The 16768-nt window shown below is 43.5% G+C and overlaps 1 protein-coding gene across 5 annotated transcripts in view; it reads left to right on the top strand.

Moving 5' to 3' along the window:
- Positions 1-406: 406 nt before the first annotated feature.
- cep76 (centrosomal protein 76) overlaps positions 407-16768 on the top strand; it is a 67521-nt gene continuing 51159 nt past the window's right edge. Inside the window, exons 1-5 of one of the 5 annotated variants that reach the window (XM_060824502.1) lie at positions 456-535; positions 10340-10523; positions 12337-12492; positions 14495-14567; positions 15290-15514. In XM_060824502.1, the coding sequence (XP_060680485.1) occupies positions 12337-12492; positions 14495-14567; positions 15290-15514 (454 nt within the window). In that variant the 5' untranslated portion in view covers positions 456-535; positions 10340-10523. Of the gene's footprint in view, positions 536-8120; positions 8213-10339; positions 10524-12336; positions 12493-14489; positions 14568-15289; positions 15515-16768 lie in introns of those variants that run through there. The other 4 variants (XM_060824504.1, XM_060824503.1, XM_060824501.1 and 1 more) reach the window with 4 other exon arrangements.

The raw sequence follows: 16768 nt of genomic DNA, 5'->3' as shown, positions 1-16768 counted from the left end.
TGAGAGAAAATTCCCGCTTAATTTTGAGACTTGAATTTCAAACACTCAAAGTTGGCCGTGAGGGGGCGGGCTTGAATGACCGGTTGAGGGGCGGGGCTACATCACAGCATGGGGGCGGGACTTGAATGCAACTGATATGGAGGCGGGGAGAGATGCGGGTGGGCGGGGTTTGACGTGTGCTCATGCGCTGTTTGATGAGTGCTCATGCGCTGTTTGACTGGCTGCGGGGGTGGGATTTGGAGGTGGGCGCGGTTCGTCGTTCGTGAGAAAAGAGGGTGGAGCCTTGCCGCTGTTGGACAATGGAGGACAAGTTTGGGGGGCGGGCCGTGGTTGCCCCTGGAAATAGGGGCGGGGCTAGATGCTGATTGGAGGATGATGGCGGGCGGGATTTGGTGGCGGTTGGCCGGAAAGATGGCTGCCAAGTGTTGGTGAGCTGGGATTTCGCTTGTGCTTGTTGGTAATCCTAGGCGTCATGTCGCTGCCGCCAGAGAAGGCTCTGGAACTCAAACAAATCATTCGCAACCAGCTGACCCAGGTGAGCTCCTAGTGTTGCCCAAGATGTGTGAGGTTAACATCCACGTACAAAATGAGGTCTGCAGATGCTGGAGATCACAGCTGCAAATGTGTTGCTGGTCAAAGCACAGCAGGTTAGGCAGCATCTCAGGAATAGAGAATTCGACGTTTCGAGCATAAGCCCTTCATCAGGAATAAGAGAGAGAGAGCCAAGCAGGCTGAGATAAAAGGTAGGGAGGAGGGACTAGGGGGAGGGGCGATGGAGGTGGGATAGGTGGAAGGAGGTCAAGGTGAGGGTGATAGGCCGGAGTGGGGTGGGGGCGGAGAGGTCAGGAAGAGGATTGCAGGTTAGGAGGGCGGTGCTGAGTTGAGGGAACCGACTGAGACAAGGTGGGGGGAGGGGAAATGAGGAAGCTGGAGAAATCTGAATTCATACCTTGTGGTTGGAGGGTTCCCAGGCGGAAGATGAGGCGCTCCTCCTCCAGCCGTCGTGTTGTTGTGTTCTGCCGGTGGAGGAGTCCAAGGACCTGCATGTCCTCGGTGGAGTGGAAGGGAGAGTTAAAGTGTTGAGCCACGGGGTGATTGGGTTGGTTGGTTCGGGCGGCCCAGAGGTGTTCTCTGAAGCGTTCCGCAAGTAAGCGGCCTGTCTCACCAATATAGAGGAGGCCACATCGGGTGCAGCGGATGCAATAGATGATGTGTGTGGAGGTACAGGTGAACTTGTGGCGGATATGGAAGGATCCCTTGGGGCCTTGGAGGGAAGTGAGTGTGGAGGTGTGGGCGCAAGTTTTACATTTCCTGCGGTTGCAGGGGAAGGTGCCGGGGGTGGAGGTTGGGTTGGTGGGGGGTGTGGATCTGACAAGGGAGTCACGAAGGGAGTGGTCCTTGCGGAACGCTGATAGGGGAGGGGAGGGAAATATATCCTTGGTGGTGGGGTCCGTTTGGAGGTGGCGGAAATGGCGGCGGATAATACGTTGTATGCGCAGGTTGGTGGGGTGGTAGGTGAGAACCAGTGGGGTTCTGTCTTGGTGGCGGTTGGAGGAGCGGGGCTCAAGGGCGGAGGAGCGGGAAGTGGAGGAGATGCGGTGGAGGGCATCGTCGATCACGTCTGGGGGGAATCTGCGGTCCTTGAAGAAGGAGGCCATCTGGGCTGTGCGGTGTTGGAATTGGTCCTCCTGGGAGCAGATGCGGCGGAGACGAAGGAATTGGGAATATGGGATGGCGTTTTTACAGGGGGCAGGGTGGGAGGAGGTGTAGTCCAGGTAGCTGTGGGAGTCAGTCGGTTTATAATAGATGTCTGTGTTGAGTCGGTCGCCCGAGATAGAAATGGAAAGGTCTAGGAAGGGGAGGGAGGAGTCTGAGACAGTCCAGGTGAATTTCAGGTCGGGATGGAAGGTGTTAGTAAAGTTGATGAACTGTTCAACCTCCTCGTGGGAGCACGAGGCAGCGCCGATACAGTCATCGATGTAGCGGAGGAAAAGGTGGGGGGTGGTGCCAGTGTAGTTGCGGAAGATGGACTGTTCCACATATCCTACGAAGAGGCAGGCATAGCTGGGGCCCATGCGGGTGCCCATGGCAACTCCTTTAGTTTGGAGGAAGTGGGAGGATTGAAAAGAGAAGTTATTCAGGGTGAGGACCAGTTCAGTCAGTCGAAGGAGGGTGTCAGTGGAGGGGTACTGGTTGGTGCGGCGGGAAAGGAAGAAGCAGAGGGCTTTGAGTCCTTAGTGATGGGGGATGGAGGTGTACAGGGACTGGATGTCCATAGTGAAAATAAGGCGTTGGGGACCGGGGAAGCGAAAATCCTGGAGGAGGTGGAGGGCGTGGGTGGTGTCCCGAACGTAGGTGGGGAGTTCTTGGACTAAAGGGGACAGGACCGTGTCGAGGTATTGGGAGATGAGTTCGGTGGGGCAGGAGCAGGCTGAGACAATGGGTCGGCCGGGGCAGGCAGGTTTGTGGATTTTGGGCAGGAGGTAGAAACGGGCGGTGCGGGGTTGTGGGACTATGAGGTTGGAGGCGGTGGATGGGAGATCCCCTGAGGTGATGAGGACTCCTCCACCGGCAGAACACAACTACACGACGGCTGGAGGAGGAGCGCCTCATCTTCCGCCTGGGAACCCTCCAACCACAAGGTATGAATTCAGATTTCTCCAGCTTCCTCATTTCCCCTCCCCCCACCTTGTCTCAGTCGGTTCCCTCAACTCAGCACCGCCCTCCTAACCTGCAATCCTCTTCCTGACCTCTCCGCCCCCACCCCACTCCGGCCTATCACCCTCACCTTGACCTCCTTCCACCTATCCCACCTCCATCGCCCCTCCCCCTAGTCCCTCCTCCCTACCTTTTATCTCAGCCTGCTTGGCTCTCTCTCTTATTCCTGATGAAGGGCTTATGCTCGAAACGTCGAATTCTCTATTCCTGAGATGCTGCCTAACCTGCTGTGCTTTGACCAGCAACACATTTGCAGCTAACATCCACGTACCCCTAGTCCCAGAGCTCTGACTTCTGTTTAATCTGTGAACATGTTGATCATTAGCCCTTAACTCTTGACCTATTTTTACGGGTTGCATGATATAGTACAACTTAATCTGTCTAATCTGAAATTATTAGAGAAAATGCGAGAAATACTTAATGGGGCAACATCTGTGTCAAGATAGAAACAGTTAATGTTAACTGTTACTCTCTTTGAAAATTTAATATACAAACTATGAGCAGTTGTGGGCCATTCAGCCCCTGAGCCTGTTCTGCCTGCTTCAGCAAGGTCATGATTCCTCTGATTATTCCAATTACTGCATCTCCTCTATTCTCTTTCTTGTTAAGAATTGATCTACCACTGCCCTGAAAACATTCAAGGCGACTGCCTTATGATGAAGACAATATTACAGACTCATGTCTCCCTGTGAGAAAGTGTCTCTACTTATCTGTTTTAAATGGATAACCGTGTTTTTAAATAGTGACCTCTAGTTCTAGATCTAATTCTAGTTCTACATCTAAAGTCTATGGGTCAAGTAGTGGAAAGTGGGACTAGAATAGACGGCTGTTTAATCAGCACAGACATGATGGACTAAAGAGCCTGTTTCTGTGCTGTAAATCTATGACTCTGATATTTCAAGAGCCCTGAGCATTATGTATGATAGCTAAATTTGCTGATAAGACAGAGCTGGTAGGAAAGTGAGTTGTAAATACGATATTAAGAGCTTCAAAGGGATATAGATAGGTTAAGTGAATGGGATAGTATCTGACAAATGAAATAGGTAGAACAGTATACCACAGGAACAGGCCCTTTGCCCCATTATGTTGTGTGGAACATGAAGCTAAAGTAAAATTATCCCTTTTTACATGCCCTCTGCAACTAGATCCTCAGCTTTCTGATCCATGGACCAAAATTAGTGAAGATAGATAACAAATCCTCTTCCACAGTAATACTCCACACTGGAGCCCCCCCCCCCCCCCCAGGATGTGACCTCAGCCCCTGACTGTATTCCTTATGCACCCATGATAGTTACCAAATCCTGAATGAATGCCATCTACAAGTTCACTGACACAACTGTAATAGAATGGATATCTAACAACAATGAGTCAAAATACAGAAGGCAGAGAGAGGGCTTGGTGATGTGGTGCAATGAGAACAATGTCACTCTCCATGTTGGCAAAACTAAAACAAAATTGAGAATTGACGTTTCAACCATAAGCTCTTCATTGGGAATGAGGGAGGGCCAAGGGGGCTAAGAGATAAATGGGAGGAGGGTGGGGCTGGGGGAAAGGAAGCTGGGATAGCGAAGGGTACATGAAGGTGGGAATGATAGTGATAGGTCGGAGAGGAGGGTGGAGTGGATAGATGGGAAGGGAGATGGACAGATTGGGCAGTTCAAGAGGGCAGTGCAGAGTTAGAAGGTTGGATCTGGGATAAGATGGGGGCAAGGGAAATGACAAAACTAGTGAAATCAGCATTGATCTCAAGTGTCCCAAGGCAGAAGATGGGATGTTCTTCCTCCAGGTGTCAGGTGGCTAAGGTTTAGCAGTGGAGGAGGCCCAGGACTTGCATGTCCTTGGCAGAGTGGGAGGGGGAGTTGAAGTTTTGGCCACAGGGCAGTGGGATTGATTGGTGTGTGTGTGTGTGTGTGTGTGTGTGTGTGTGTGTGTGTGTGTGTGTGTGTGTGTGTGTGTGTGTGTGTGTGTCCCAGAGATGTTCTCTGAAACATTCTACAGGTTGGTGTCCTGTCTTCCCAATGTAGAGCAGACCACATCAAGAGCAATGGACACAGCAGATGACATGTGTGTGGAAGTACAAGTTTAAGTCTCTGGATGTAAAAAGATCCTTTGGGGTCTTGGATGACGGTTGGGTGGGAGGTGTGGCCACAGGTTTTGCACTTCTTGCGGTAGCTCCCTGGGTGTGGAATGTGGGTTCGTGGGGAGCATAGACCTAACAAGGGAGTCATGGAGAAAATGGTCTCTGCATCATGGAAGGAGGAGAAAGTGAGGACTACAGATGCTGGAGATCAGAGTCGAGAGTGATGTGCTGGAAAAGCACAGCAGGTCAGGCAGCATCCGAGGAGCAGGGCAATCAACATTTCGGGCATAAGCCCTTCATTTAGGATGAGGCTTGTGTGTTGGGGCTGAGAGATAAATAGGAGGGGGTGGGGTTTGAGGAATGCAGCTGAGAAAGCGATAGGTGGACAAAGGTGAGGGAGAAGGTGATAGGTCGGGTGGGTGGGTTGGGTGGTGTGTGGTGGGGGGGAAGGTGATGGACAGGTCCAGATTGGAGGCTTGGGACTGGGATAATGTTGGGTGCGGGTGGTGGGGGGAAATGAGGAAGCTGTTGAAATCCACATCTATCCTGTGTGGTTGCAGGGTCCCAAGGCATTCCTCCTCCAGGTGTTGGGCGGTAACGGTTTGGCAGTGGAGGCAGCCCAGGACCTGCATGTTCTTGACAGAGGGGGAGTTGAAGTGTTCAGTCACCAAGCAGTGAAGTTGGTGGGTGCAGGTGTCCCAGAGATATTCTCTGAAACTATCTGCAAGAAGGCGTCCTGTCTCCCCAATGTAGAGGAGACCACATTGGGTGCAACGGGTACAAAGTCTTAAAGCTGCAACATGACATTCTTGACTCTTGTACTCAGTTTCCTGACCAATAAAGTCAAGCATGCCATATGGTGCTTTAATGAGCCCATCTACTTACATGGCTACTTTCAGGGAGCTATGGACTTAAACCCCAAGTTGTCTCTGTACCTCAATGCTGTTCAGGGTCCGCTATTATCTATAATTTTTCTTAACCTTTAATCTTCCAAAATGCAGCACATCACACTTAACCTGGATTAAACTTCACCTACCATTTCTCTGTCCATATCCGTAACTGTCAAAGGATACAGCAGGATATAAATCAATCTTCTACACTATCCATAACTCCACTGATCTTTGTATATTCTGAAAAATTAATATCCACCCATCTATATTTTAATCCAAGTCATGTATAAACTGATCCCTGTTGAACACCACTAGTCACCGACCTCCAGCCAGAAAATTACCCTTCTGTCACTCCCTCTGCCTTCTCTGGGCAAGCCAATTCATCTTGGGTTCCGTTCATCTTAACCTTCTGGATGAATCCCAAGATGAACCTTGACAAAATCCAAGTAGTCAACATCCACTGCTCTACCCTCATCAATCATTTCAGTCGTCACCTTGGAAAATTCAATCATGTTAGTAAGCTATAACCTGACCCACACAAAGCCATGCTGATTGTCCCTAATTAGGCTATGCTTTTCCAAATGCATGTAAATCCTATCCCTAAGAATTCTCTCCAATAGCCTCCAAACCGCTGATGAGACTCACCAGTCTATAGTTTTCTGGATTATCGCTATTTCTCTTCTTGAACAGAGGAGCAACATTAGCTACTTATCAGTCCTCTGTTCTCGCATACAGTATGAGAAATTTTGGCAGAAAGATAAAAGAAGCACATTCACTAAATAGTGAGAGGTTGCAGATATCTGCTACGTAGAGAGATCTGGGTGCCTTGGTGCATGAATCTCAGGTGGTCAATGTGCTGGTACAGCAAGTAATCAGGAAAGCTGATAGAATGTTGTTTTATTGCAAGGGGAATTGTATGTAAGAGTAGAGAGGTTATGCAGCACATTGGTGAAACCATATCTGGAGAACTGTGTACAGTTCATATGAAAGGGTGGTAATGCATTGGAAGCAGTTCAGACTAGACCTGTACTTGGAATAAGCCAATTGCTTTTATGAGGAAAGGCTAGGCAGGTTCAGTCTGTATCTGGAATTTAGAAGTGGGACTTGAATTGAAATTTATAAGATCCTAAACGAACTTGACCAGTGGCTGTTAAGACATGTTTTTTTCCATGTGCAAATCTGGATCTAGGGATTGTAATTTAAAAATAAGGAATTGTCCGTTTAGGGGCGCAGAGGGGAGGGGGAACAAAAATCAGGATGGAGAGTCTTTTGAAATTTCATTCCTCAAATGGCAGTCGACAGAATCTTCAAATATCTTTTAAAAGATAGGTAGATAGCTTCTTGATTACCATGGGGATGAAAGAGTATTTGAGTATGCAAGAAAATAGAGTTGAACTTAAAATCTGATCCAAATATAATCTTGAACGGTAGCGCAAGCTTGAAGTGGCTTGCACTTCATATGTTTTAATCAGGTTGCTTGATTAAGGAGACCAATGCTCCAGATGTGGTTTTGTCAATACCCTGTATAATTGAAGTATAACCTCACTATTTTTCAATGCCTCATGCTTCAAAGATAGATAGAATATATAATAATAATTATATTTGCTTACTAACTTTTTGCAGTTCATGGACTAGAACACCCAGATACCTCTGCATTCCAGAGCTCTGCAATCTCCTGTCATTTAGATGCAATTCTTTTTTTGTTCTTGCTGCTAAAACAATTTCTTAATTTCCCAAGTTATCATTCATTTGCCTAATCACTTAACCTATCTATATTCACTTTACATTGATCAGTTCCCCTTTATCTAAGTATGTTACTTGCTCAAATAATCTAATAATTTAGTTAAGTGTGAATCAAAATTATGTTGATTCTGCCTGACTACTTGCCCTTTTCTTAGTGCTCTCCTATTGTGCTGTAATAATTAGCTTCTGCTTCCTATGACAGATGTTAAACTAACTGACACGTAGTTTCCTGCTTTGTCTCCTTCCCCTCTTTTTTTTTTTAAAGATTAGATTCCCTACAATTTGGAAACAGGCCCTTCGGCCCAACAAGTCCACACTGAACCTCCGAAGAGTAACCCACCCAGACCCATTCTCCTAAATTTCCCCCTGATTAATGTACCTATCACCAGGGGCAATTTAACATTGCCAATTCACCTAACCTGCAAGTCTTCTGGGTTGTGGGAGGAAACCGGAGCACCAGAGGGAACCAACACAGGCACTGGGAGAATGTGCAAATTCCACACAGGCAGTTGCCCGAGGCTGGAATCGAGCCGGGGTCTCTGGTGCTGCGAGGCAGTAGTGCTAACTACGCCACTGTGTCCCCAACTAAATTTTCAAATAACTGAGTTTTATTTGATATTTTATAATCTAAGCATGCTCTTTTGAAGCCAGGCAACTTAAATTAACACATCACTGTTTTTTTTCACCAGCTACTTTTCAGATTCTAGGCTGGTGTGAATCAGGACCAAGATATTTGCCAGCATGCAGCTCCAACAATTTGCTGAATTGGAGCAAAGAAAAGGTCATTGACCTGGAATGTTAACTTTGTTTCTGTTTCCACTGATACATGATATTCCTGTTGAGTATTTCCAACATTGTCTGTTTTTAAAGTTATAATTTTGTGCTGTGTCCACTCTGCCTATTGATTGTGAAAAGTCTTGAGAGACAACTGACGGACACTGAGTCTCTTCTTCCTTGGGAACCTGAATGTGGTCTTAACTGTGGAAGAAATCTGGATAGCTGCAATGATTCTGCTCTGCTAGACTTGTCAGTGGTCACTTTTGACAAACCAGAGCAGCATGAAGTTTCTAACTTGCTGATTCCTTGTAGATTGACTAGACAAAGCTCAGGAACATGGGACTAAAACATGCCAGAAATAAAGCGACAACCTTCTTCAAATAGATGGAGCTGCAATGTCTCATGTTTTTTATAAAGATGAAACACTGACTCATCCAGGCTATAAAAAATAGTCCAAAGATTCTTATCCAACTAGAGCTGTAGGGATTTTTAATTACTTGAACCTAGGGTAAGGTGGGGTTGGTATTGTCAGTTGTGACAGATCTGGATGTGACATAATTGCCATTCAGTCACAATGTTTGTGTACTGCAGATATTTGTGTTCCTCATGCTATGCAGTGCTGAGGGAGTGGCACACAGGGGGAGGAACCATATTTTGGATGCCCCTCAAGAGGCACTATTGCAAAGAAAAGCATAGAGTTCCAATCATTTTTTTGTACCAGTTAATAAAGACCGCTAAAACAGACTTTCTTGTCGTTGTCACATTGCTGTTTGTGGTTGCTTGCTGCACAAATGAAATGCAATTTATATTAAATATGAAAGAAAGGGCTTGCATTTATATTTCGTAACTGCAGGATGTGTCAAACGCTTCACAGCCAATGAAGCACTTTAGATTAGATTAGATTACTTACAGTATGGAAACAGGCCCTTCAGCCGAACAAGTCCACACCGACCTGCCGAAGCGCAACCCACCCATACCCCGACATTTACCCCTTACCTAACACTACGGGCAATTTAGCATGGCCAATTCACCTGGCCTGCCCATCTTTGGATTGTGGGAGGAAACCGGAGCACCCGGAAGAAACCCACACAGACACGGGGAGAACGTGCAAACTCCACACAGTTAGTCGCCTATTGAACCCGGGTCTCTGGCACTGTGAGGCAGCAGTGCTAACCACTGTGCCACCGTGCCGCCCACTAATTGAAGTGTAGTTGCTGTTATAACTGAGGAAACTGCAGCAACCAAATCGCCCTCAGCAAGCTTCCACAAACCACAATAAGGTAAATGACAAGTTGTTTTTTTTTGTGAGATGAGTTGAGTGGTAAATATTGGCCAGCACTTCAGATTTTTAAAAATATCTTTAGGATCTTTCCCTCAGTTGCTGCATCTGAAAGGTAGCACCTTCAACCATGGATCACCCTCTGACTGGGTTGTCAGTGGATCTGTATTATCTGTTCATTGGAACTTTAATCTACAACACTGATTCACATGTAAGAAAGCTGTCAAAGGCAATTTAAACCTAATCCTAATGGCAATTCAGAAATCTATAACCAGACTCCAATTTCAATCATTTTCATTCAATTAAGGCTCCTGGGCCAAATGTCACTTATTCTGTCAGGTAATGCTAAAGTCTGAACGTCTCAGTTGAAGAAAATAATAAAGGGTAAAGTACAAGGTATCAATGATTTAAGTTGCTGTATTAAAAGGAGCTGAGACTTGTGATCTCAAAGCATAATGTTGTCATTTTCAGTAACTTGTTTAAGATTTCCTGCCTTATTTTCTTTGCTCTGAATTTCCTCTGTTAATTAGAACATAGAACGTTACAGCGAAGTACAGGCCCTTTGGCCTTCGATGTTGCACCAACCTGTGAAATTAATCTGATGGCCATCTACCCTACACCATTTCATTATTATCCATATATATATGTCCAATGCCCATTTAAATGCCCTTGACGTCAGTGAGTCTACTATTGTTGCAGGCTCCCCCTACTACTGAGTAAAGAAACTACCCAATGTCTGTCCTATACCCATCACTGTTCAATTCAAAAGTATGTCCCCTCGTGTTAGCCTTCACCATCTGAGGAAAAAGGCTCTCAATATCCACCCTGTCTAACCCTCTGATTATCTTACAGGTCTTGATTAAGTCACCTCTCAATCTTCTTCTCTCCAGCGAAAACAACCTCAGTTTCCTCAGCCTTTCCTCGTAAGACCTTCCTTCCATACCAGGCAACATCCTAGTAAATCTCCTCTGCACCCTTTCCAAAGCTTCCACATCCTTTCTGAAAACAGTGACCAGAACTGCACGCAGTACTCCAGGTATGGCCTTACTGGTGTCTTGTACAGCTGAAACATGACCTTGTGGTTCTGAAACTCAATCCTCCTACCAATAAACGCCAACGAACCATATGCCTTCTTAATAACCTTATCAATCTGGGTGGCAACCTTTAGGGATTTGTGCACCTGGACACAGAGTTCATATACACTGCCAAGAATTTTATTATTAGCCCAGTACTCTGCATTCCTGTTACTTCTTCCAAAGTGAAGTGCATCATGCTTTTCCGCATTAAACTCCAATTTCTACTTCTCATCCCAGCTCTGCATCAGTGTCTCCCTGTAACCCACAACATCCTCTGGCACAATCCACAACTCTGCCTACCTTAGTGTCATCTGCAAATTTACTAACCCATCCTCCTACACCCACCTCCAGGTAATTTATAAAAAAGACAAACAGCAGTGGCCCCAAAACAGATCCTTGTAGCACACCACTGGTAACTGAGCACCAGGATGAACACTTCCCATCAACCACCATCCTCTGTCGTCTTTCAACAAGCTAATTTCTGATCCAAACCACTAAACCATCTTCAATCCGAAACTCCATATTTTGTGTAATAGCCTGCTCTGTGGAACCTGATCAAATGCCTTACTGAAATCCATATACACTATGTCAACCGTTTTACCATCATCTACTTGTTTTGTCACCTTCTCTCAGAACTCAATAAGGTTAGTGAGGTACTACCTATCCTTCACAAAACTGTGTTGACTATCCCTAATCAAATTATTCCTTTCCAGATGATCATAAATCTTATCTCTTATAACCTTTTCCAACACCTTGCCCACAACCGATGCAAGGCTTGTTGACCTATAATTACCCGGGCTGTCCAGACTCCCCTTCTTAAACAAGAAAACAACATTTGCTATCCTCCTGTCTTCTGGCACTACTCTTGTTGAAAATGATAACATAAAGATCGAAGCCAAAGGCTCTGCGGTCTCCTCCCTGGCTTCCCAAAGAATCCGAGGATAAATCCCATCAGGCCCAGGGCTCTTACCTGTTTTCAGATCTTCCAAAATTGCTAAAACCACCTCTTTGTCAACCTCAATCCCATCTAATCTTGTAGCCTGTATCTCCATACTCTCACTAACGTTGCCCTTTTCCAATGTGAATACTGATGAAAAGTATTCATTAAGCGTTTCCCCATGTCCTCCGATTCCACACATAACTTTCCACTACTATCTTTGATTGGCCCATTGTCCATTGAATGGAATTGTCTGTTCAACCAAGAGAATAAGCCAGAGATTTCCTTTCATCTTTTTTGTACAGTACTCTAGGCAGTTATGCAAGAATAATGAAACAATGTCTGACTATAATGACAGTGAAGCTACCACCATCCAATATGGAAGTTCCCCCTAGTCTCTAATCAGTTGAAATGCTGAGATTTCACTTATCTCGCTGTGAAAAACCTTTAAGAATTTTCACCTCATTTATTGAGATATAACTAGGTTTTTTACCAGTATAATAACTTTGTAATTATTCAATATCCTGGCTGGTTTTGAAAATCCAATTTTATATTTTTAGAATTGCTGACAGTTTTGGTAATGGTGACCATGAAGCTAATTGTAAATGTTAGGTTTATTAACTGAATTTGGATCCTGTTAACTGCAGTGGTGGATTTGAACTCCTGTCGTCAATGTTAGGCTGGGTCTCTGAATTTACAATCCAGTGACTGGCAAGATCAAAACGGATCTTTTGAAAAATGCAAAGTGTATTTTGTCTGTTCCTTTTAAAGTTTAAACTTGTGAAGCAAATTTGCACCTGGATAACATTAATAACTTGCTGATCATTTGTGAACAGATGAACATCCATGAAACGATCAGAGAAATCTTAGGAGAATCAGTTCAGGAAGAACTAGGGGTTTCTTCGCAAACTTTATCTGAGGCTGATCTCATAAAAGCATTACAACGACGAGGCATTGTGGATGATGTCATGAAGGAACTCAAATTTTTAACAGTAAGTTTTTCATTGCATTGAATAGGATATTACCTAAGATTTCTCTAAAATCAGAGCATCAAAAGCTCATTTATAAAGAGAATTATTGCTTTTATATTTAATAATCACTGACTAGGTTGTTCTAAAGTAATGTGAATCCCAGTAGCTCCATTAAAACAAACACACCTTTTCAGTTAGAAAGCAGGCAGGTGCAAAGGTTCAACAAGGTTCCCCAAGTTCCCTTCTGTGCAGAGGTTGCACTATAGAAACTTGGAATGGTTACAGCACATAAGGAATCGATTTGGGCCATCATGTTCATGCTGGCTGTATGAAATAGCAACTCCAATCCAATACCCCACTTTCTCCCAGTAGCCCAGAAAATTTGGTGTCTTCCGATATTTATCCAGTTTTGTTTTGAAAGCCGCAATTGAATCTGTCTCCATCACACCCTGACAACGCATTCCAAATTCGGGCCATTTGCTCCATAACTTTTGTTTTCATGTCACATTTTGTTCGTTTGCTGTTCATCTTAAATTGATGTCCTTTGGTTCTTGTTCTTTCCACAAATGGGCATAGTTTGTCTACTCAGTTCAGATTCCTTGTGATTTTGGAGCTTTATCTGATCTTCTCACTTCTAAGGAGAAGAGCCCCAACTTCTTCAATTTACCAATGTAAGTAAAGCGTTTAGGTGGAACCATTCATATGACTCTTAACTGCATCTTCTATAATGCCTTCACAACCTTCCTAAAGTATGGTGTCTAGAGTTGACAGAAGATTCCAGACTAGGGTGAACTAATGTTTTATAAAAGTTCACTGTAGCCTTCTTACTTTTATACTCCATTCCTGTATTTATAAGGACCAACATTCTGTATGCCTTGTTAAGAATTTTCTCCATATTGCTTCTTGTTGTCTTCAGTCAGTGTAAATATATTCTCAGGACCCCCCTCTCCTCTTCAGAAACTTGGATTATATTACCACTTTCCGTTCTTATAAAATGTTACCTCTCAATTCTCTGCATTAAGATTAATCTGCCATGTTTCTGTCTATTCCAACAATGATTTGAATTGCTTACAATTTTTGTCATCTGCAAATTTTGAAATTGTTGCCAGGTGTTTGTCATTAATGTAAATGAAGAAAAACCGTTTTCCTAGCATTGACTTCTGGGAAACCACTTCTTCAGATTGCAGAATCTTTGGTCCTCCATTTGGGGAAAAAAAAGCATTTGGTGTGCTCTTTCCTGTCATTCAGCCAAGATTTTTTTTATTCATTCTTGGGATGTGTGCATGGCTAGCTGGGCCAGTAATAATGTGTTCTTGAAGCAGTGGTGAGTGGCTACCTTGAATCACTGCAATCCATTTCATATAGGGAGTGCTACTAGACGAACAGTTTCAAAATTGTTCATGATATCTGGATAGTTTCTTTTTCCAGAGCATGTAACAAGTTATCACTAAAATGTGACCGTTTGCCTGGATCTAATGACGCTTAAAAATGTGTTGCTGGGAAAGTGCAGCAGGTCAGGCAGAATCGAAGGAACAGGAGAATCGATGTTTCGGGCATAAGCCCTTCTTCAGGAAGGATCTAATGATGTCCCTGTACAGAGCATACATTTTAATGTCTTCAAATATTTATACCTAAAATATAAAATGAAAATTATTTAGATAACCAATAATAACCATAAAGCCCTTATTAGTTATTCGTAGTTGCTATTAAGCTTTAAATACTACCTCTAATTCCAGATTGACGAATGGCGATTCAAATCCATAGCATTAGCCAGAGCATTAGTTTAGGAGTTTGGATTATGACTTCAATGACATTACCACTACACCCTTGCCTCTCTATTACAGAGAAACCTTAAGTATTGGGGAAGCTAAGGATAGTTGTATATGAGATATATCAGCAGCTTATTATTGCAAAGATTTATTACAATTGAAATGTTATATTTCATTTTGGAAAACTGTAATTCTATATTTTCCTACATTTTTAAAGAATGGATTAAGATGCTTTTCATTTCCGGGAAGTGCAGGTCAAAGAAGATACATCCAGTTCAAAACCAGCCGCACACTTTATTGACAAGGAGCCAGCTGAATTAAAGAAAAGTGAGTGCTATGGTGTTTTGCTCATTTCAGTCTAATAACACTTTATTTGCTCCTGTAAGTTCTACTTGTTTAAAATATGTTCTGGTGGTATTTGTCTTGTTTTCTTGAATGAATTATTGTTCACAAGATTTGCATATAATCCATCAGCAGCACTTGATGGAGATAAGTAGTGAGTGTACAGTGTTTTCTACTTATACAGTGTGGCACTTGGACCCTTGGGCAAAGATAAAGAAGATCTTGTCGTAACTGTCGGTTCTTAATTTGATTAATATTCTGGTTTCACTTTATTGGTCTCCACTGGGACGGCAAAGGAGCAAGTGATCTTTTAGAAACAAGCTGCTACTTTTCAGGTTAGGGAATCAGTGACCACCACAGGCCTTTGTGGACTAAATATTGAGGATAACACTAATTGGTTAAATGTAATTCCATCAAGAATATGTGTTGAAGATGCAGATTTTCCATCAGTTATTTAGCTGCTGATTACAATATTTTTCTTAATTGTTACTAACAATGAGGATTAAACCAATTGAGAATATTGCACATATGAAGGAACCTGCGATGGGCAAGTTGGTTGCTGCAGTTTCCTGCATTAAATTTGTGACTACACTTAAGGAGTAATTCATTTGCTGTACAGAGTTAGGTTCAAAGGCTGTGAAAGATGCTATGTAAATGGTAACTTTTAGTAAAGTCTGGCCATTCATGTTTCCCCATTCACATTTCAGCAAGCATTGATCCCACCAGAAGAAACATATACCTTCAGGTTTTGGGTGGCAAAGCTTTTCTGGAGCATTTACAGGAACCACAGCCATTACCAGGGCAAACATGCTCTACGTTTACACTCTTCTTACATTTCCGAAATCAACGCTTCCGCTCCAAGCCAGTACCTTGTGCCTGTGAGCCTGATCTGCAGGATGGGTTTCTGCTGGAAGTTCACAAAGACAATTTAGGTGAGCAATGACCAAAGTAATAAAATTTGTTTGTAAAGTCAACCCATTGAATCCATCTTAAAAGGGGTAACTGGCTTCAAGCAGTGCCTTAATTGACAAGTGAATGCTCCTATGGTACTGAACATGCTAGGCTCAATGCAGTGACTGTATGGAGTACAATGGTGTCAACTGAGATAATGTTAGAAGTCACATGACACCAGGTTATAGTCCAACACGCTTATTTGAAATCACAAGCTTTCAAAGCACTGCTCCTTCATCGGGTGAAATGGAAGGAAGCGCACAGGCACAATATATCGGTGAAGAGCCTGTAGCCTGTGCGCTTCCTTCCACCTCACCTGATGAAGGAGCAATGCTCCGAAAGCTTGTGATTTCAAGTAAACGTGTTGACCTATGACCTGTTGTCATGTGACTTCTGACTTTATCCACCCCAGTCCAATACCAGCACCTCCACATCATGGCTACAATAGAGGCAATAGTTGGGAAACAAATGGCTTCAATTGCCTGTGTTGGTTGAGAGGAAAATGTGAGTTATGGTCTTCAGTCACAACACTAGAGAACTGTAGCTACCTAGGAAACCTTAGTCATCACTCACTATGAAAAGGCCATATTTGGATGGAAAAAGAGAAATGCAATATCAAATATATGTTTTTCTTACATTTACCAGAGATTATCTTGCTTCAGAATACTCTATTGTATTAGCTTCTTAGTTAACTGAGTGACTTTAGAAGCATTGACTAAAGGGACTTGGAAAGTTTGAGAGGCTACCTTCTGGTTTTAATCTGTTTGCTCAAATGTCTCTAACTATATTTGAGCCATAGAGCATATCATACTCTGGAGGATATAGGAAAGGTTACAGGAAATAAAGGGATTCAGCTTTGTTGTAATATTTATGAATGATTTATAAAGTTTGTACCCCAGAGGTATGAGTCAACCTGAATGCAATGTTTAAAATATCTTTTTTGAAAGAAAGCAAATCATTGAGGGAAGGGGAATGAATTAGGGGTGTAGCAGCCAAAGGAAAGTTACATTGCTACTGCTGAGATTGTCTCAAAAAGCAGATTTTAAATGGGAAATCCACAAGAACCCACCTTTTACAATCCACTAACTTTCAACTTTCAATTAGAATAAATACAACATTTTTAGCGTGAAATTAGGTCCAGTGACCAAATCTAGGATTTTTCTTGAGATTTCTCACACTCCACTACCATAACTTTGGAAATCCCATTTATGCACCTTTTTAAAGAAAGGGAATTT

The sequence above is a fragment of the Hemiscyllium ocellatum genome, chromosome 4 (assembly GCF_020745735.1).
Source record: "Hemiscyllium ocellatum isolate sHemOce1 chromosome 4, sHemOce1.pat.X.cur, whole genome shotgun sequence".
Lineage (NCBI taxonomy): Eukaryota > Metazoa > Chordata > Chondrichthyes > Orectolobiformes > Hemiscylliidae > Hemiscyllium > Hemiscyllium ocellatum.
Note: the sequence above shows the minus strand (reverse complement) of the source record. Positions and strands in the feature narration are given on the sequence as shown.